Here is a 21,491-nt window from a genome sequence, read left to right as displayed (position 1 = left end):
TTAATCAATTTAATATTAACATTTATTCTGAGAATTAATTAAAAGGATGTACTTTGAGGTCTTATGTATTAAAAACACAACAATAATAGCATAGTTACTTGAAGGAGTACTAAGAAACTCCTTCAATAGGTCTAGAATATTTTTTAAAACTTCTAACGACCTAATTTTGGAGAAACAAGTTCTGATGTAGGATTCACTTCAAGGAAGGGAATATCTTATGTCTAAATAATTGCAGTCCTCTTTCTTGGTACTGTCTTCAAGTCTTCAGCTCAGCTTGGGAATCTTACCTGATACTTGGCCAGCAATTTACTCTTCCAGTGGGAATGGGCGATATCATGAATTGACAGGCGCAGGTTGTGAGTGCTGCCTTTGAAATGAAGAGCCTTTGGTTCTTCTAGGAGCTGCCCTCCCATCTGTCTCTCAAGCTGCAAGACTTCCTGCAATAACATACCAACACCCAAAAGCAAATTACTGAACTGCATCCTTTCCACTGGCTCATCAAAAAGTATTTTTTTTTTTTTACTGTGCTTCCCACATCACACCTAACTTGTACAACACTGACCTTACAACTTTTGAAAAGCAGAGAATGACTGAATCCCTACCAGGTTGCATGTGACTGGAACCTACTGACCATCTGTAGTATTAATGGAAGTTATCAGATTTTTTCTACCCTCCCACCATTAGCATCTTAGCATCAGTAATTGACACCTGTGTTCTTACACGCATGCCTGTTGGAGGCACCTGGAATATGGTGTGGGCGTGGGTAAGTGGGCACAGCTGAGCCAAGAGACGGAGCATATAAGGGGGTGTCAGAGGCACGAGAGGCAGAGGTCCAGGCTGCAGAGTGCAGTAGAGGCCAGCAGAGAGACTATGAGAGAGTCCAGAGAGTCCGGAGAGAGAGAAGATTCACCTGGAGCTAGCAGGCCTCCCAGCCTCCTGGCCCCTGGCCTCCCTGCCTGCCCTGCACCGGGTTGACTCACTACAAATGGTGTAGAAAGATCATTAAAAGCCTGAAAAAGACTCCAAGACTCTCCTTTACCCATCTCCCCGGATCATAGGAAACTTGCCCTGTGCCTTGCTGGCACTGTACCATCAAAGATGTCTCAGCAATAAATGACTCAACTCTCAATGTTCCCAACTGACAAACAGCAGACTATTTAATCAAAGTATAGGAAAATAAAAATAAGAATGAAAAATGGGAAGAATCCCATGGTCAATCCCAGTTGACCAGCATGTATGAATCCATACATGTATACAGAAGTCAACAGATTTTCCAATTAAATTTTAGGGGGCAGGGACAAATAAATATAGAATTAACCTGTGGCTTGGTTTTGGTAAACCAGTCAACAAACAGAAATGTGAATGTGTTTTGGACAATTTTTTCAATCCCTAGTATATTCTTTACCTACAGAAATGAGAATTTTACTTAAAATTATCCCTTTCACAACTTCCAATTATCAAAAAATAAATTATGTTCATTACATGTATGTCCTACTAGAGAAAAAGGTACTGATAGGTACTGATACAGATTAGCAGGGTTTCTCAGCAACAGATATTGGACAAAATTCAAATTAAGTTTGAAAAAGAGTACCTCATTCTCAAGTACTTAGGCTGATTAAAAAAATTGCCATGTAACTTTATATTATAAAGATGTAACATGAAGACGAAGTCTATATATTCATTCCACAAGCTGGTTAATGAATGTTAATGAAGCATTTCCAACTACAGCTGCCATTATCCAAATAGCAGAAAAACAATTGTCAGTGAACAAAATACCCTGGGTCTCCTTTATTGTGTCATTTCCTTCTTTGGTGAGATGTCAACTGAAACACGAAGTTCAGTGGGCATCTACCCGGTGCCCAACAAGGGTGTCACAAGGGAAAACTGTGTACAGAACTCAGACTCACTTGTACCTAAAAATACACCTAATTTGCATTTTTGAATTAATTCCCACACATATACAGTCCAGTAAGTGCAGAATTTACCAACACCTTTGATTAGATGGAAACAGCTCATTTTAAATTGTTTCTTTGCTGGTTCTTAGTATTTATCCCTGAATCAGGCTGCTATTTTCAATGACAGTGGCAAGAGCCCAACAGGTGCAATAAATAATAGGATAATGTGGAATGTGGTCTCAGAAAGGGTCTCCTCTAATTGGCATCTAATGGAAGAAATGAGGCAATCGTGCACTGGTAGAGAGATGGCATAGTCTGACTTCTTGCAAGTGTGGATTTGAGAGTATTGAGCCTTGCTGGCTCAGTAACTATTATCTGACAGGAGCCTGAGCACAACCAGTCAGTTGACCATCTGGACACATATGCCAGGCCCTGAGGTGCCTGCCTCTCGGCTGCTTGGAGGGTCCCCAGTCAGCTGTGCAGATCTCCCTGTTCCCAATTCGCACATGGTCCTCACAGAATGTCCTTCCATAGCACTTCACACTCCATTCCTAGACAAGAGTCTGGTCATGTGGAAATGAAGGCGAATAAGAAAAGTGAGGGTTAATTGCAGTTTGTTCTCCTTCAGCAGGAAGGCGTAATGAGCTTATGTTGATCATGTTAGGTATCTAGTTAGCATAATCGAGAGAGCTGATGTTCCCAGTGAACCTGGCACCTGACAAATTCTAAAGCTAAAATGATGTTTGTTTATAAGCCATTAGAAGAAAAGAAACATAATTAGAAATCTTAGAGATTACAGTCATGCCAATCAATCAGTACCAGCGTCTTTCTAGTATACCCTAATTACCTCATCAAGACATCTAAAGAGCAATCGATAGTAATTATCTGATTACTATAGATCTTCATTATGTCCAAATTATCTCCCTGGGATGTCTAAAAGAAGATGCATTGTATTCTGGGAGGTAATTGTACCCAACAATGTATAATCCACACTCTATGCCTACAATCAACATAGATTACCAGAAGACATGGAGAGCATTATCTGTTTTCTTGGCAGGGAGGAACTTTGAAAAAAACCTGACCTGCCTACTGGCCATCGCCTTGAAGTGAAGAAATTTAGTAACACCATGTTTTGCGTGCAGAGTCTAGATTGGAGTTAGCCTAAGAATAAGTCTCAGTCCTTCATTTCTTCAGCAATGACCTCAAAAGGCATGGTTGAGAGTCCTCCCTAGCGGGGAGAGGGACCTGGATGGCTTGAACCCTTTGACAGAAAGCACAAAGCACCCTGTTAAAGTCAAGTGATCCAGAGAACACCCTCTTTCCATATTCTTTTTATTTTTAAAGATTTATTTATTTATGCAAGAACTGGGGTACAGGCCAGAGGCACGGGAGGGTGAGAGGATTCACTGGAGACAGAGTGGGGAGCAGAACAGGCAGACGACTGAAAACTCAGCTAAGGGGAGCAGCAGGCGAGGCAGGAGAGGTCTGCCGCGCCATTTGAGTATCACCCTGGCTGGCCGGGAATCGAACCTGAGCTACAGAGGCTGCGGACAGCTCCACAGCACTGTGCTCAACCCGTTGCACCACCTCTTTCCATATTCTTAAATTTTCTTTCCTTCCACTAATGGCAGTGACACAAAACTGCTGCAGGACTGCGAGGAACCTGACATTTTTCTGCCCTTCAATTGGACACGAACCTTTGAGAAAGATAAATTACCCTTCAGGATGCATCCATGCTTAGAGCAGAGGTCTCTAAACATATTTGCATGTGCCCATCAGTCAAAAAATGGAGCATATACTTCAGATATGTTTATTTGTAAAATATATAGCTAAATGAATATATCAGTATTTAAATATGAGACCATACACATACAATCAAAATTATGTTCTGGGATAAACATAGAAGAATTAATTTCTTTTTTGCCTCAAAGTTTCCCTGTGCCTGGGGTAATGTGACTTGACTTAAGGACTGCTGGCCCTGACAGCTGTCCTTTTACTATAGCCTGGGGAGAAATCAGCCCAGAGGTATATGATTCAGTAGGAAGAGTCCTCACCAGTCTTAAAATTGACATTTTCCTGAGAAGTAGTAAAAACTATCATCACAGTCAGGGTCCTCAACTTCAAGGAAACAAAACAAAAGTAAGGAGAAGAAAACAAAGCACAAATTAAAGATTTTATGTCAATTCATAGAACAACTCCCTGGATAAAGAAACAAAACTAATGAATAGACAAAACAAGTAAAAAAGAACTTTTAGATTACAAGAACAAAATTGGGGTTAACAGAGAGGAAGCAGTGAGGGGGTGGGTAAGTGGGTAAAAAGGATCAAATTTATAGAGAAGGATGGAATTGGACTTTGAGAGTGAACTTAATTAGTGTACAAACATGTTGATTTACAACCCTGTGCACTTGAAAACTATGCAATGTTATGGACTATTGTTACTTTTATTTAAAAAATATCCTTGAAAACTAAAATCATCCAAAATTACACATGAGAAGATGATGACTTACCATGTATATCAAAACCGTGTTTATAAACTTTGTGTCAGAGTGAAAAGAAGCAGCCACCTTTATAGTCTAATCAGACTTTGATCCATATTGTTATGGTTTAAGTTTTATAATTTCAGATATGTTATAGCAGATCCCACTTAAAAATATGTTGTACCTTGTATTTCAAAAACTTGATATTCTGAATTCCTTCTGCATGAAGGAATTTTGGTTATCATACATAGGATGCAGGTAAAAGAACAAAAACAGGGCCTCCCTGGCAGTACAGGTGTTAAAGTTTCAGTGCTATTAAGCTATCCCCAGTCACTGAGGCATGGGTTCGATCCCCAGCTAGGGAGCTACCCACATGGCACAGCAGACCTCTCCTGTATCATCCATTGCTCTGCTCAGCAGTGTAGTTCAGTAGATCTGCCTGTTCTGCTCCCTAATCTGTGTCTGGTGGATCCTCTCACCCCTGCCCCCTGCACCTCTGGCCTATGCCCTGTTTCTTGTATACATAAATAAATAAAACAAATAAATCTTTAAGAGAACAAAAACATACTAGGTGTATGAAACAATAAAAGTGCTTTACAGCTCAGTGTCTGCCTCCTCATCTTTTGTGTGAGTTTGTTCAAATCCACAAGCCACATCAGAGCCTCAGATACACAGTCTGAGCCTCAAAGCCTCAGTCTCCATTCCTGCCTCAAACTGCTTGCAGTCCAGTGGGGGGCACTGGTATATAAACACAAAACCCCCCAATATCCTGTGCTCAGCTGTATGTAAGCTTCCAGAATGGCTTCTTTTGGATCCCAACACTAATGTCACTTCACACATTTAAGAATAAGAACAAAATATATTTAAGGTCAACAGATGTAGGAAGACTTAAGGAAAATATTAGAACCTTGGAAATAAACGCCATAAGAATTAGGATCGCCTAGGCTCTTTGTTCTCAGAAATATAAATGTCACCTTCCTTTGCAAAGCTTGTCCTTCCCCTGGCAGCGTCCCACCTCGGCGCCTGGTCTTGACTCTGGGTGAATCTACCTGTTGTTTTGATGAGTTTCTATGAGTTTCTGCTTCTATGAGAAGAATCTCCTTCTGACTTCCGTAGTCAGTTCTATCTTCACTCCTTAACTTAGTCTTGAGAAGACTCCTAGAGGCCTGGCTTATTGGACAGCAGAGTCTCTCTCCTTACAGGGGAAGATGCAGTCACACACACAGCAAGCCACTCCTGATGTCACCGGGAGCAGACCCAGGCGGGAGCCTGCTGCCAAAGGGGTGATGCGAGCCTGTGGGACAGCACTTCCCCAGGTGGTGGCTGCTCCAACGCAGGCTCCTCGAGCACAGAGTGTGGGCTGTATTGATTCAGGGGGCCTGTGAGGGATTGCTGGGAAGACAGGGACAAGCGATTTCACAGTAGAAACAAGCAGCTTTCACAATAACCAATTAAACCAAGACATTATCCACGCCAAGCCATTAGCCTGGGCCACTTAAGAGCCACAATAAATCCAAGCTGTTTTAAAGGGCTGTGCGCACAAAGGGAGCTCCTCTGGCTTGTACCCAAAAGTCTCCCAGCCCCCATGGAGGACAGGATCTGCCCTCATTAGGTCTGCTGGAGAAAGACAGTGGGAGGCGTCTAGGCCTCCTACACTGGGGATTTTTTTCTGACCCGAGTTTCACTGCATTTCTGCCAGGGTTAGCTCACCCTGCCTCAACTGCCACCCCTGGTTCCTCCTCTGTGCTCTTTTCCATCTGAGCAACTTTACCTTAAGTATCAGAACACAACCTGCGCTCATAAGAGTCCCAGGCGGCAGTTGGGTATACACCAACATGCTTGATGAACACGCTTGAGAATATGACAAGCCTCTGACCAAGTGTGAAGGGGTGACTTTTTTTTTCAAATATTTCTTTATTTATACAAGCACTGGCTACAGTCAGAAGCGCGGGAGGGTGAGAGAATTCACCAGAGACAGGGCGGGGAACAGAACAGGCAGACTGATGAAATACACTGCTGAGGGGGGCAGCGGGTGTGGCAGGAGAGGTCTATCGCGCCATGTGGGAACCTCTCCGGGGGCCGGGGAGCAAACCGGGCGCTGCAGAGGCTGCGGGCAGCTTCGCAGCCCAGCACTCAACCGCTGCACCACCAGGGAAGGCCCTTAAGAGGTGACTTTGTGCCAACCACCATGTGAGGTGTTGGGGCCTGGCTTTGTTCTCCACACTCTGTGTTCACCCCAGTTTTCACCCACCCTGTCCAAGGCTCACCCAACCAGAATCACCCCTGTCCCAGGCAAAACCCCCATCCCAGGCTCATCCCTATCCTCCATACAACTTGCCCCCTCTCCCCCCCCGCCACAGGATCTGATCACTTACTCTTTAAGAGGTGCTTATTTTAGTTTCCAGTGGCTCAAGAGTAGCTCACCCTGTGTGTATATTATCCAGCCTTTAGTTTTACTCTCCATCACCCCCTAGTTCCCCCCCCCCACCGACTCCTCAATATCTCTTTTCCTTCCTTCATTAGAAATCCTATGCGCTAGAGAAAGGAAGAAACAAATGGCTCACTTAAATCTCGTATGTTATATTAAAATCTCTTCTGGAAGAGAAGGCTGGAAGGAGGTTAAATCAGCTTTGTTTTATTTTGCCTGGTGTCATTCTTGGTATTTTCTGGATGTGACTTGTCTATGTACCTTTATTTTTTTTTTTTTGAAAGTTTTTTTTTTTTTTAATAGAGGCATGTTTTTATTTATTTATTTGTTTGTTTGTTTTGTTTATACATGCACTGGGTACAGTCAGAAGCGCGGGAGGGTGAGAGAACTCACCAGAGCCAGAGCGGGGAGCAGAGCAGGCAGAAGGACCGAAGTACACTGCTGAGGGGAGCAGCGGGCGGCAGGAGAGGTCTGCGCACCATGTGGGACCCTCCTCTGGTGGCCGGGAGCAGCCGGGGATCGAACCGGCGCCGCAGAGGCCGCGGGCAGCCTCGCAACCCAGCGCTCAACCGCTGCGCCACCGGGGAGGCCCTATGTACCTTTATTCTTGATGGAAACAGAGTCCTGAATCAATTGCACTTAGTGCTGCTGAAGAGTCCGAGATAGCACCTGGAAGCTGAGCAGGTGGAGGCAGCTATTGTGGGGAAACCATTGAAATGCGCACAGAGGTGGGAGCACAAAGGGTAGTAAGTGAAGCAGCAGGCAGCAGTGCACTGCAGAGGGTTTCAGTTGACTTGGTTGTGCTGCTCTGGGGAGGTAAACCTCACTCTGTGCCCCGTCCACACACTGGGCCAAGGACTGAAAGTCAATTTGTGTAGTTCTGACCCTGCCCACCTTCATTGTGCTTCTGTTACATGGATCCAGGGCTGCAGAAACACCAAGGACAAACCAGCAAAAGTTAAATGTCCAAAAACCAAACCTCAAGGATTAAGGCTGGTGTTTAAAGGAAAATCACATCTTATCACATCTTCCATGAGATTTTAAAGAACCTGTCCTCCTACTATTAATTCTTTGATCTCGTGTTGCAATCTTCCCTTGTCATTAGGGATGAGGAATTCCTCGCCTTGCTCCCGAGGCCGTCTCCACTGTCGCTATCACAGCTGTGGGCCTGTACTTCCACATAGCAGAGGCCAAAGAGCAGGGCCATTCCTCTGTCCTGTTCCCTGCCAGATTTTTGGTGATGTTGCACTCTGCACTCCAGGTATTGGCTTATGTTGTCTCTCCCTCTGGCCTCCGGGCCTCACGCTGCAGGGCTGGCTGTGGGGCACATCTGACTGGTGCCAGCCTTTCCCTTCTGCTTGGGTCACTCCTGCTGGCACAAGCCTCACTTTCCTTCTTTCTCTTCCTGTGCTCATGCTGGGGTGCCCTGCTCTCCCCCTGAGTTTGTCTGCCATACTTCATCCCTAATAACAAGGCTGGACTCCAGTGACCATATGCAAACATTTCCCGTCAAGTCATTTGGTTTCCAGGGCTCTGCCTGCTGCTCCTGCAGCTGCTGCTGCCATGGTGGCTAAGTCTGAGCTGCCACCTCCAGGTCACCCAGCCAGAGCAGTATGTGACGCTTTTAAAAGAAAATGCCAAAGGGAAGCACCCAGGGAAAGGGTCACGTAACTTCTCCTCCTATGGGCATTCTTTGAAGAAAAGGATGATCTCTTATATTTATGAAATAGAAATAGAACTCTTCAAATTGTTCTAGAACTTCTAATGATATCTTCTATTTCTTTTCAGGCTTGAGCATGCTCTTTTTAAATTGTGTATTATTTTCTCAATTTCTTAAGCAAGGAATTATGATAAACTGAAGGACTTTGAATTATACAATGTATTATTTTACAGTTCTGTGGGTCAGAAGTTTGATGTTGTTCTCATTGGGTTAAAATCAAAATGTTGGTAAGGTGCCTTATTTTCTGAAGGTTTTAGGGAAAAAAATTGCTTTTTATCTTTCCAGCTTCCAGGGGTTGCCCATATTCTTTGGTTCATGGTTTCCTTTCTTCATCTTCAAAGTCAGAAGTGGCCCATTTTCTGATCCTTCTTCCACGGCCCTCTCTCCCTTTGACCAGAGGGATGGAAAGTACTCCAAATATAAGTGTACCTTGATTTGCACAGAGAATCCAGAATAATCGCTCCACCTTAAGATCTGCCCACAGTCATATCTTCAAAGTTGCTTTTGTCAGGTGAGGCACCATATATTTAAAGGTTCTGTATATTGTGTCACATATCATTGGGGTGCCATTATTTTGCCTAACAGAACTCTTATTTTCTCTTCTCTCCTTTCTTTCTCTCAAAAATTAAATTCAACATCAAAGTTAATTTTCAAAATACATGACAGAGCCAAAGACATGTCTCAAAATAATATGATAAAGATGGGTTTACACTTAGAGGCATTAGAAAGATCCTTGTACCTAAATTATTGACCAGTTGGCCTGCCACCAAACCCGGAACTCACCCCATAATTAGATTACAATTAGAGTTCATGTCTTCACTGAACCATTATCTTCCAAGTGTTCATCTAAGGGTAATTAAAATTATCTAATGTCTATTTTGTGCCAGGAAATTTAATAATTTTAATCTCCTTCAGTCTTCTAAGGGTCCCTCATGCAAATTTGGATGAAATGACTGTCCAAAGAGCTCAAGTTCAGAGGCAGTACTCATTAAGTCAAGTAGACCTACTCAAGCCTTCCCATCATATCATGCCACCTTTCCTTCCATTCCCTTAGCAAGGAAAACATGTCTGTAATCTTTAATACAATTTTTGGACTTGTTATCTAATACAGGGGCTACATGTATGAATATAATAATTTCATGCAAAAGACCAGGATCTTGAAAGTATAAAACCCAAGCAGTCTAGTTTTGAGATTATTTGAGGAAACTGAAAGAAAATATATGGTTAATGGGGCTAAGTCAGCGGAGGGTCAACCCGAGAGGCCCAATAGAGGCAGGTGGTCTGGGTTTGGGAGGGTTGCCATTTGTCCTGGAGAGGCATCAGAAGGACACTGGTGGGGAAAGCAAAAGGAGTAAGGATGAGAGCAAAATCTTTTACAGGCAACCTATGACTACTTGTGACAAGATAACACCTTATTCTCAACTAGAATTTCTACTCTCCTTTAGTTTCACTGTTTCTTTCATTTTCTCTTAATTTTTCACATAATATGGTACTTCACAAAGTTATTCTACTACAATCTTAATTAAGATATATTGAGGGCCTCCCCTGGTGGCGCAGTGGTTGAGCCCTGGGCTGCGAAGCTGCCCGCAGCCTCTGCAGCGCTGGTTCGATTCCCGGCTGCCGGGCAAGGGTCCCACATAGTGCGCAGACCTCTCCTGCCGCCTGCTGGTCCCCTCAGCAGTGTATTTTGTCACTCTGCCTCTTCTGCTTCCTGCTCTGGCTCTGGTGAATTCGCTCACCCTCCTGCACTTCTGACTGTGCCCAGTGCTTGTACAAATAAATAAATAAATCTTAAAAAAAAAAAAAAAAAACTGGCTCTTAAAAAAAAAAGAAAAGATATATTGAAATTGAAGAAATTCAAAGCAGGCTCTTTTCCATGCTGAGGACCTATAGAAAGATAGTTTATGTTAATTCAAATCATTTGGTTTATATTACATATATCTTTGTCAGACGCTCAAAAAAATCACATGCTACTACCTATGTCATATGAAAATAACTTCTCTTTTAGGTCCTGAATATCAGACATAATATCAGCCCCTCATTACAAAAATTTCAGAATTTGTGCTGTTAGGACAGTTGGGCAGAAATTACTTATTTGCACATAGATGTCTATGTGTACTGACTCCAAATATAACCTAATTCTTTATTAATTTCTAGGATAAATATAGTAGAATTTAAGTCTGCAAATAATGAAAGACAAATATCAACATTATTACTTGAATCACACCAAGAGTCAACCAACCCTCAACTTGCAAATTGCTGCCTTTGCTCCTTCCACATATATGCAGAGGGGGGAAAAAAAACTAACAACACAAAGTATACAAAAGAATCCCACTGTCTTCCAGACGTTTTAACTTCTACTCCCAACAGTCACTGCTGGCATTCTAATTATACCTCAAAGCTTCCAAATTGCTAAATATAGCTTTAAAGTTTCCAATGATAATCTTTGCTCCCAGATTTAAAGAAATTAGGGCAATTGTTACAAAAGCTGCCAATCTTAAAAGAAGTGGGTGGGGTGATTAAAGATTGAGATTGACTGATGTCGTAGTTTCCCCCAATTCATATAGGCAACAAAAACACATATGATAAAGAGTGTAACTTTTGATGTGTTTAGCCACAGAAAATGGCCCACAGTCATTTTCCAGATAATGTAGTTCTCACCTCTGAGTACAAGTGAGCCACTGGGTTTCCATCTTTGCCTTGGTCTAACATCCCTGTGAGGATTGTTTCTGCAATTCAGAAAGAATCCCGAGTACACAACCAGAATCACAAAAATATATCAAGTCTGGGAGATCCATTTTTAGCCATTATTTGCTGTGATGGGCATGGAGAGGGTTGAGGAGTTGGATTAAAATACAAACAAGGAAGAAGAGGCCTCTTTCATCAGAGTCCAGCATAGGTGAGAAGAAGCTGGAAAAAACGGTTTCAAGGGTTTAGAGCATCTACTGAGGGAGTATCCCTTCAGAGGTATGACAGGGTTAGGTCATTGCAAAGCATAAAGAGGATGTGGGACAGTGAGGGGCCTTGGGAGAGCTGAGACACGTGGAAGAACTGCTGTGTGAAATCACACAAGTCAAGAAAAGATAAGTTAAAGGACTCTGCAGAAGCAGGAGTGGGTAAATTGGGGCATACATCTTGAGAATATAATAAACTCAATCAGAAATTCATGATTTTTAGGGCAACTCAAGAGTCTGGAATTAAATATCCAGGGTTTGTTTAGTGAAAGTCATCTTTAGCTAAGGATATTATTAAAAAAACAAAAAGAAATGAAACGAAAAAATGTCTTTGCAGAAGATAGCAAGATATTCTAGAGTGGAAGGCAATTTCTTGTAGATATGGGTAAGAGAAGATGAGCTATCTGTGACCCTAGACACTAGGGAAGGTTGAGGGAGGTTTTCTTAAGAACAAAGGGCAGAGGGAAATGCCACAGCTATGGAGGGGCGGAGCAACATGGCGGGGAGGAGACGCTGCGAGTAAGATCTCCCATTAAAAAAAGTTAATAGGGAGGAAAAGCGGCAGGTCCCAGTGAGAACTGGGACATGGAAGATAAACGGACGACTCCAGCAAACTACCCGAAGAAGAAAGTCGCCATAAAAGGGGACTAGAAGGGAGGAAAGCGCAGAACCCTGCTCCCCTCCCCCACCCACAAAGTCGGCACTCTCCGACCGGCAGAGAGGAGGGAAACAACAAACCAAAACGGCCAACAAGAACAACGGACGCAGGAAGTGGGAATGTGAGTGGAAAGGAACTATTTCAGCCACCACACCCCGTGAACGGGAGCTGTGGAGAACCCTGCAGGATCCGCCACAGAGGTGAGCTCCAGGCGCCATTAAAGAGAGACCACGCCCCCAGGAGGAGACCAGCACCAGCACACAGCCCCGGGGCCCCCGGTAAGCTTGCGCGGAAAGCGGCGCGCTGGAAAAGCAGACGTGGATAGGGATCGCGCTGAAAAGCAGTGCAGTTGAAAAGCAAACGCGGATCCAGATCGGATCGCAGCTGCCCAGGTCCCCACGCCTGCGACCTAGGCTTGCGGGGAGACGCGCGGAGGCCCTCCCTGAGTGAGCAGGAACCAGGCGCCCAGGCAGGGGAGCAGGATTCAAAAGGCACCATTCCCGCGCCACTGATCTGGGCTACAGCCTGCGTCCTGGAACTGAGGGCTTTGGAACTGAGACCCGGGGCACGAAATTAGGGGCGTGGGTTCCCCACGACGGTGGGGCACAAGGCAGACACAGCACCCCAAAGCCGTTGAGGTGTACCCTACCATCCCCGCTCTGCTCCCTGTCCCACGGGGTGGAAAATCAGCTCCCCAGGGGCTCTAGGAGAGATCTCTAGCGCCACCTAGCGACTTGAAGCCAGCACAGGCTCCTGAAGGAGCTAGTGGCCAGCTGGGGAGTTAGCCCACACCGGGCCCCTTCCGAACAAGTAGTCTGAGCCCACAGGGAGAGCGAGCACCCACAGCCGGGGCAGACCAGGCACGCAGAAGAGTGTGCCTGAGACCGGACGCGCAGGAAGTGTGTCCCACATCACCATTTTAGAACAGGGACATTTCTTCAGTAAAGACTACCTGCAGAAGGCTTCCTCAGGAGCCAGAGGTGAGCGGGGGAAGTTCGCCCACGCCAGACCCCCACTGGCCTGCAGTCCAAGCCCAGAGGGGGAGCAGGAACCCACCGCTGGGGCAGACCAGGTGCACATGGGAGTGTGTCCCCACATCGGCATTTTAGAACAGGGACCTTTCTCCAGTAAAGACTGCTTGAAACTGACAGATGACTCCTGGAGGAACCAGAGGGGAGCAGAGAAGCTCACCCAAGATGCCGGCCAGTCCCAACAACACAGTGTCCCAACGCATACGGCAAATTAGAAAACAGACAGTAGGGAGGAGAAGAACCACACGCAACCTAGCAACTCTCCAGAGAAAAAGCATACCACAAAAAGAAAACCAGCCCCCAGATTGCAACGACAGTAACTTGGAAGAACTTCTGAGCCTTCCAGAAAGAGAATTTAAAATTGCCGTGATTAAAAAACTGACAGAAGTCATAAAGGAAAACAATGATAAGGGAAAAATAATCAACGATCAGAAGAATGAAATTGAGTCCCTAAAGAGGGAAGTAAAAGAAATGCAGGAGATCAAAGAATTAATGGAAGAACTAAAGAATTCTGGGAAAAGCAATGAAAGCAGAATTGATGAAATGGAAGAACGAATAAGTACTCTTGAAGACACAGAAATAAAAAGAACCAAAACAGAAAAGGAAAGAGAAGTACGAAGGAAAAAGAATGAAGAAAGACTTCGGGAACTATCTGACTCCATGAGGAAAGGAAATATAAGAGTTATAGGAATACCAGTAGGAGAGGAGAGAGATGTAGGAACAGAGAAAATATTCAAAGAGATAATTGAAGAGAACTTCCCAAATGTGAAGAAGGAGCTGAAAATTGATATACAAGAAGCAAGAAGAACACCAAACTTCCACGACGAAAGGAAAAATACAGCAAGACACATAACAGTAAAGCTCCCAAGAATCTAGGACAAGGAAAAAATAATGAAGCTGGCAAGAGGGAAGAAACAGATAACATTCAAAGGAAAGCCAATCAGGCTGACATCAGACTTCTCCGAAGAAACACTACAGGCAAGGAGAGAGTGGAGGGACATAGTCAACAGACTCCAAGAAAACAGATGCCAACCAAGAATACTCTATCCCGCAAAGCTCTCCTTCCTCTTTGAAGAAAGAATATGGACCTTCCCAGACAAACAGAAACTCCGGAATTTCATTGCAACTAAACCCCCACTCCAAAAAATACTACAAGGAGTCCTAAAGCCAGAACCTCAGAGGGACGAATAACAATGAAAGAAGGCCAAAAAAAAAAGTCATTAAAAGAATAAATAAATAAAATCAAAGGAAAGACAAACACAATGGCAAATACAGATGTTAACATATCAATATTAACTCTAAATGTAAATGGACTAAACTCTTCAATAAAAAGACACAGAGTTGCAGCCTGGATTAAGAAACAAAACCCAACCTTTTGCTGCCTCCAGGAAACACATTTAGCTACAAAAGATAAAAATAGGCTCAAAGTTAAAGGATGGAAAACAATCCTACAAGCAAATGGACCAAAAAAGAAAGCAGGAACAGCTATACTTATATCAGATAAAACAGATTTCAAACTCAAAAAGATAAAAAGAGACCCCAATGGTCACTACATTATGATCAAGGGGACAATACCTCAAGAAGAAATAACACTCATTAACATATACTCACCAAACGAAGGAGCACCAAAATATATCAGACAACTGTTGTCCTCTCTGAAAACAGACATCAGAGAAAACACATATGTAGTGGGAGACTTCAACACACCACTATCAACAATGGATAGATCAACAAGACAAAAAATAAGTAAAGAAACCAAAGCTCTTAATAAGGACCTAGAGCAATTGGGCTTAACAGACATCTATAGAACACTAAACCCCAAAAAAACGGAGTACACATTTTTCTCAAGCGCACATGGATCATTCTCCAGGATCGATCACATACTGGGGCACAAGACAAACATCAACAGATACACCAAGATTGAAATCATATCAACCATCTTTTCTGACCATGAAGGCATCAAACTAGAAATAAACCATAAAAAGAAGGCAAGGAACTTTCCTACCTCATGGAGATTAAAAACCACACTACTGGAAGACCACTGGACTAATGAGGAGATCAAAGAAGAAATTAAAAAATTTTTTGAATTGAACGACAAGGAGGACACCAATATCCTAAATGTATGGGATGCAGCAAAAGCAGTAATAAGAGGAAAATATATAGCAATAGAAGCTCACATCAAGAAACAAGAAAGAACGCAAAGAAACAACCTAATCTCGAAGCTCAAAGATCTAGAAAAAGAACAACAAAAAAAACCCCAAAACCAGTAGAGAAAAGAAATAATAAAAACCAAAGCAGAAATAAATGAAATTGAAACTAAAAAAACAATCCAAAAGATCAATGAAACCAAGAGCTGGTTCTTTGAAAAAATCAATAAAATAGACAAACCCCTAGCCAGGCTCACAAAGGAAAAAAGGGAGAAAGCACAAATAAACAGGATCATCAATGAAAGAGGAGAAATCACAACGGACACAGCAGAAATCAAAAGAATAATCAGTAACTACTATGAACAGTTATATGGAAACAAGTTTAACAATCTAGAGGAGATGGACAAATTCCTACAACTCTACAATCACCCAAAGCTAGATAAAGAAGAAATAGAACACCTAAACAGACCAATTACAATCAGCGAAATTGAAATGGTAATCAAAAACCTCCCCAAAAACAAAAGCCCAGGACCTGATGGATTTACAAATGAATTCTACCAAACATTCAGAGATGAATTAGTGCCTATCCTTCACAAACTCTTCCAAAAAATTGAGAAGGAAGGGACAATACCAAAACGTTCTATGAAGCCAACATTACACTAATACCAAAACCGAACAAGGACAACACAAAAAAGGAAAACTACAGGCCAATCTCCCTAATGAACACTGATGCAAAAATCCTCAATAAAATTTTAGCCATCAGAATCCAACAATGTATCCATAAGATAATTCACCACGACCAAGTAGGATTCATTCCAGGGACACAAGGATGGTTTAACATCCGAAAATCAATCAACCTTATCCAACACATCAACAAAAAGAAATATAAAAACCATATGATAATATCAATAGATGCTGAGAAAGCTTTCGACAAAGTGCAACACCCATTCATGATAAAAGCCCTTGAAATTCTTGGGATACAAGGAACATACCTCAACATCATAAAGGCCATCTATGACAAGCCAACAGCCAGTATCATTCTCAATGGTGAGAAGCTGAAAGCAATTCCATTAAGATCTGGAACAAGACAAGGATGTCCACTCTCACCACTGCTTTTCAATATAATACTGCAAGTCCTAGCCAGGGCAATAAGACAAGAGAAAAACATCCAAGGAATCCAAATAGGAAAAGAAGAAGTCAAACTATCACTATTTGCAGACGATATGATATTATATATAGAGAACCCCAAAAACTCCACAGAAAAGCTAATTCAACTCATCAATCAGTTCAGTAAAGTGGCAGGATACAAAATCAACACGCAAAAGTCAGTAGCCTTCCTATACACAAACAATAAATCTGAAGAAGAAGAAATCAAAAAAAACATCCCTTTTGTTATTGAAACAAAAAAAATCAAATATTTGGGAATAAATCTAACAAAAGAGGTAAAGGACCTATACAAAGAAAACTATAAAACACTGTTAAAAGAAATAGAAGAAGACACAAAGAAATGGAGAGACATCCCCTGCTCATGGATTGGAAGAATAAACATTATTAAAATGGCCATCCTTCCAAAAGCAATATACAGATTCAATGCTATTCCAATCAAAATTTCAATGTCATTCTTCAAAGAAATAGAACAATTATTGATGAAATTCATATGGAATCACAAAAAACCCCGAATAGCCAAAGCTCTCCTGAAAAAAAAAGAAGGGAATGGAGGCATCACACTCCCAGACTTCAAACTATACTACAAAGCCATAATCATCAAAACTGCATGGTATTGGAACAAGAACAGACATACAGACCAATGGAATCGAATAGAAAATCCAGAAATAAACCCACAGATTTATGGTCAACTAATCTTTGACAAAGGAGCAAAGACTATGCATTGGAGCAAAGAAAGTTTGTTCAATAAATGGTGCTGGGAAAACTGGGTCGCTACATGCAAAAGAATGAAGCTTGACCACTACCTCACACCATACACAAAAATCAACTCAAAATGGATTAAAGAACTAGACATAAGACCTGAAACCATAAAATATATAGAAGGAAATATAGGCGAACCACTACGTGATTTGCACATCAAAGACATCTTTACAGACACATCACCCAAAGCAGTGATAGTGAAGGCAAAGATTAACAGCTGGGACTACATCAAATTAAAGAGCTTCTGCACAGCAAAAGAGACAATAACAAAAACAAAGAGAAACCCCACCAACTGGGAGAACATTTTTGCACCCAACACTAATGATAAAGGACTGATCACAAAAATCTGCAAAGAGCTGATGAGACTCAGCAACAGCAAAGAAAATAATCCAGTCAAAAAATGGGCAGAAGAGCTAAAAAGAAACTTCTCTGAAGAGGAAATGCAAATGGCCAACAGGCATATGAAAAAATGTTCAACATCACTTGTCATCAGGGAAATGCAAATCAAAACTACCATGAGATACCATCTTACACCAGTGAGAATGGCACATATTAAAAAAAACTAGCAACAACAAATGTTGGCGAGGGTGTGGAGAAAAAGGAACTCTTCTGCACTGTTGGTGGGAGTGCAAACTGGTCCAACCACTGTGGAAAGCTGTGTGGAGATTTCTGGACCTACTAAACATAGAGCTTCCATATGATCCAGCAATTCCACTCCTAGGTATTTACCCAAAGGTCACAGAAACATCAATTCCAAAGAACACCTGCACCCCTATGTTTATAGCAGCACTGTTTACAATAGCTAAGCTTTGGAAACAACCCAAATGCCCAAAAATAGATGACTGGATCAAGAAGATGTGGTACATATATACCATGGAATATTACTCAGCATTCAAAAAAGATAAACACATGCAATTTGCAGCAACATGGATGGCGCTGGAAGGGATCATGCTCAGTGAAATAAGCCAAAAAGAAAAAGAAAAATACCGGATGGTCTCACTCATAGCAGGAATCTAGAAAACTTAAATAAGGGACCAGGAAAATGAATAACTATAAGAAAGTGAAAATCAAAATCAACAAAAAACTATGAACCAGAGACACTTTTAGGGGGGCTGGGGCGGGAGGGGAGGGATTGGGGTCAGAATGGGGGGGCTGCAATTGTATGGGGAATATAACAATAAAATTTATTTTTTTTAAAAAATTAAATAAATAAATAAAAAGAACAAAGGGCAGTTTGCATGCAACTTTTCTGAGAGATGGAAGTCCAGATGGTTGGGTCAGAAAGGAGGAGTTTCCCCATTGCCATGGTGTAGATCTTGGCAATCCTGCAGATGTTAGTGAGAATGAAATCTATAATGCATTTACATAGTTGACTAGATAATATGGCATGATATGAAGGCTACTAGAAGGAAGTTGGGCTAAGGAACTGTAATTGAAGTGGTGACTTTGAATTTGAGGGGATGGTAAAATGAACAGTAAGACCAGGAAGTAGTTACTGCTAGTGTTAGGAGAACAGAAAAAGAGTCACCCAAGAAGTGTGAAGGATATCTTAGAATGGGTGAGAATTATCAAATTATTCCATGATAAAAAGAATGAGATTTATTGAAACTTTCTTCTTGGCTTGGTGTTAGTGCGAAGGCATGGTTTTCACTGCATAGATGGGGAGCCTTGCATTCTGTCTGCAAGATTCAATGCCAATGAATGTAAGAAGATGAAGGAATGGGTGAGTATAATTTTGAGAATGTAGAAATATCTGTTCTTACTAAGATTAATGTTCCAAAAACATTTGTACAAGCATTCAGGGTAATAGTTCTTACCTTGGCTGCACAATTATGTAACCCAGGATGTGTTAAAAACAAAAGCACATCTACACACACATGCAAAACTCAAAACTTAGGCCAATTAGATCAGAACCTTTGGGCTAAAACTCTGGAGCAAGTCTGCTTTAAAACTTCCCAAATGGGGCCTCCCCAGTGGCGCAGCGGTTGAGCACTGGGTTGCGAAGCTGCCCACAGCCTCTGCAACACCTGCCCACAGCCTCTGCAGCACCGGTTCAATCCCCAGCCGCTGGGCGAGGGTCCCACATGGCACGGAGACCTCTCCTGGCACCTGCTGATCAACTCAGCAGTGTACTTCATCAGTTTGTCTGCTCTGCTCCCCGCTCTGGCTCTGGTGAATTCTCTCACCCTCTCATGCTTCTGACTGTACCCAGTGCTTGTATAAATACATAAATAAATTAAAAAAAAAAAGTCTGTTAGCCTTAAAAAAAAAAAAAAAAACAACAAAAAACTTCCCAAGTGATTCCGATATGCTGGTGACTGAGAACCTTTAGGAAGAACACTAGTGAAGAAGGAGACATTTGGACAGGGGGATACAAAAGCTAGTATTTATTTTCAGATGACATGAGAATATACTTGGAAAACCCTAAAGACCCACTAAAAAATCTATTGGAAACAATAAATCAGTACAGTAAAGTGGCTTGCCATAAACTGATACCAAAACAAATCATTTGTATTACTACATGCAATCGATATACTATAAGAGAAAGAAATCGAGGAAATAATCTCATTTTGTATACATCAGACAAGAATTAACTACCTAGTAATAAAAGAAGGTATAACACTTGTATATGAAAACCGTAAGACTTGTTGAAAGAAATAGAAGAAGACAGAGATGGGAAAATAGTTCCTACTTATGGGTTGGAATAATGAACATTGTTAAAATGGCTATCTTACCCAAAGCAATATACAGATTCAAGGCAATCCCTATCAAAATTTCAACTGAATGCTTCAAAAAAATAAAACAAATTATACTGAAATTTATATAAAACCAAAAAAGGCCTGGGATAGCCAAAATAATCCTGACCAAAAAAAAAAAAAAAAAACAACAACAAAAAACAGGAATATCACACTCCCAGACTTCAAACAACACTACCAAGCAACCGTAATCAAAACAGAGTAGCAATTGGAACAAAAACAGACACACAAGCCAATACAACAGAAAATGAAAAGATAACTATGGGCACTCTGGTGGTGGGGAAACTATGGTGACCACACTAAGGGGAGAAATCTTATAATTTGAAAAAACAAGCAAGGATGTACAATAATGATATTCCATTAATAAAAAAAAAAGCAAAAAGATACCCAGGCAATGGGAGAAAAATTTTGCACATCTTATATTTTAAAAAGGGGTTAATATCTTAAATCTACAAAGTACTCATATAACGCAGGAAAACAACCCAATCAAAATATGGATAGAGAAGTTAAATGGATACTTCTCCAAAGAGACATACAAATGGCCAAAAGGCATAAATACTTATCACTTATCATGAGGGAAATGAAAATCAAAACCTCAGTTAAATACCACCTCACACCTGTGAGAATGGTCCATAAGAAAAAGACCAGAAACAGCAACTGTTGGTGAAGATGAGGAGAATGGGGCCTCATCCACTCTTGGTGGGAATGTAGACTGGTTCAGCTCCTATGAAAAACCATGTGGATGTATTTCAAAATATTAAAAAATAGATCTATCACAGGATTCTGCAATCCCACTTCTAAGTACCTACCCAATGAATATAAAACTACACATTCAAAGTGATATATGTACTTTTCTGTTAACTGTAGCACTATTTACAATAACCAAGTTATGGAAACAAACTAAATACCTGGTGACAATGAGTGGATTAAGAAAAGGAAACATATATTGAGTGGAATATTATTCAGCTATAAAAAAGAAGAAAACCTGTCCCTGAAAAACAGAGTGGATCGAAATGGGTCAGGAAGGATTATGTTAAGTGAAATACGTCAGAAGAAGAATGACAAATGCTAAACAATTTCACTTCTATGTAGAATATAGAAAAACAAAACAAATGACAGTCAGAACTAAACCAAGCCAAACCCTAGAAATCTGACTGTAGAATTGAGGCCACTAGAGGGGAGAGAGTGTAGGGGAGAAAGCAAAGGGGAGAAAGGCCCCAGTGGTTTATGTTGGAGGATTAAGGGTACTTGGGTGGTGGGTTTGGTATGGTAACATACATTTGAAGAGCTGTGAACCTACAGCTGTAAGCCATATACACTGTAGGAAACCAACATTATCTCAATAAAATATAATATAATATTTCATGAATAGATAAGTATGTATAGGTGACAGCTATTCAAGAAGCAAGGAGATGGGAGGAGAGTGACAGAGACAATTAGCATGCAGGATTCCATGAAGACAGAATTTGGTAATAAAGAGCCTTTTTGATAGAATCA

General features: G+C 41.6%; 1 protein-coding gene across 2 annotated transcripts in view; it reads right to left on the bottom strand.

The window, feature by feature from the left end:
- Positions 1-21,491, bottom strand: part of UNC5C (unc-5 netrin receptor C) — a gene marked incomplete at both ends in the record, with an annotated part of 418,359 nt that overhangs the window by 10,714 nt on the left and 386,154 nt on the right. For both annotated transcript variants that reach the window (XM_084233858.1, XM_084233859.1), the window contains one exon: positions 288-437. In XM_084233858.1, coding sequence (XP_084089984.1) covers positions 288-437 — 150 coding nt within the window. The remainder of the gene's footprint in view (positions 1-287; positions 438-21,491) is intronic.

The sequence above is a fragment of the Talpa europaea genome (assembly GCF_964194135.1).
Source record: "Talpa europaea genome assembly, chromosome: 5".
NCBI lineage: Eukaryota > Metazoa > Chordata > Mammalia > Eulipotyphla > Talpidae > Talpa > Talpa europaea.
Note: the sequence above shows the minus strand (reverse complement) of the source record. Positions and strands in the feature narration are given on the sequence as shown.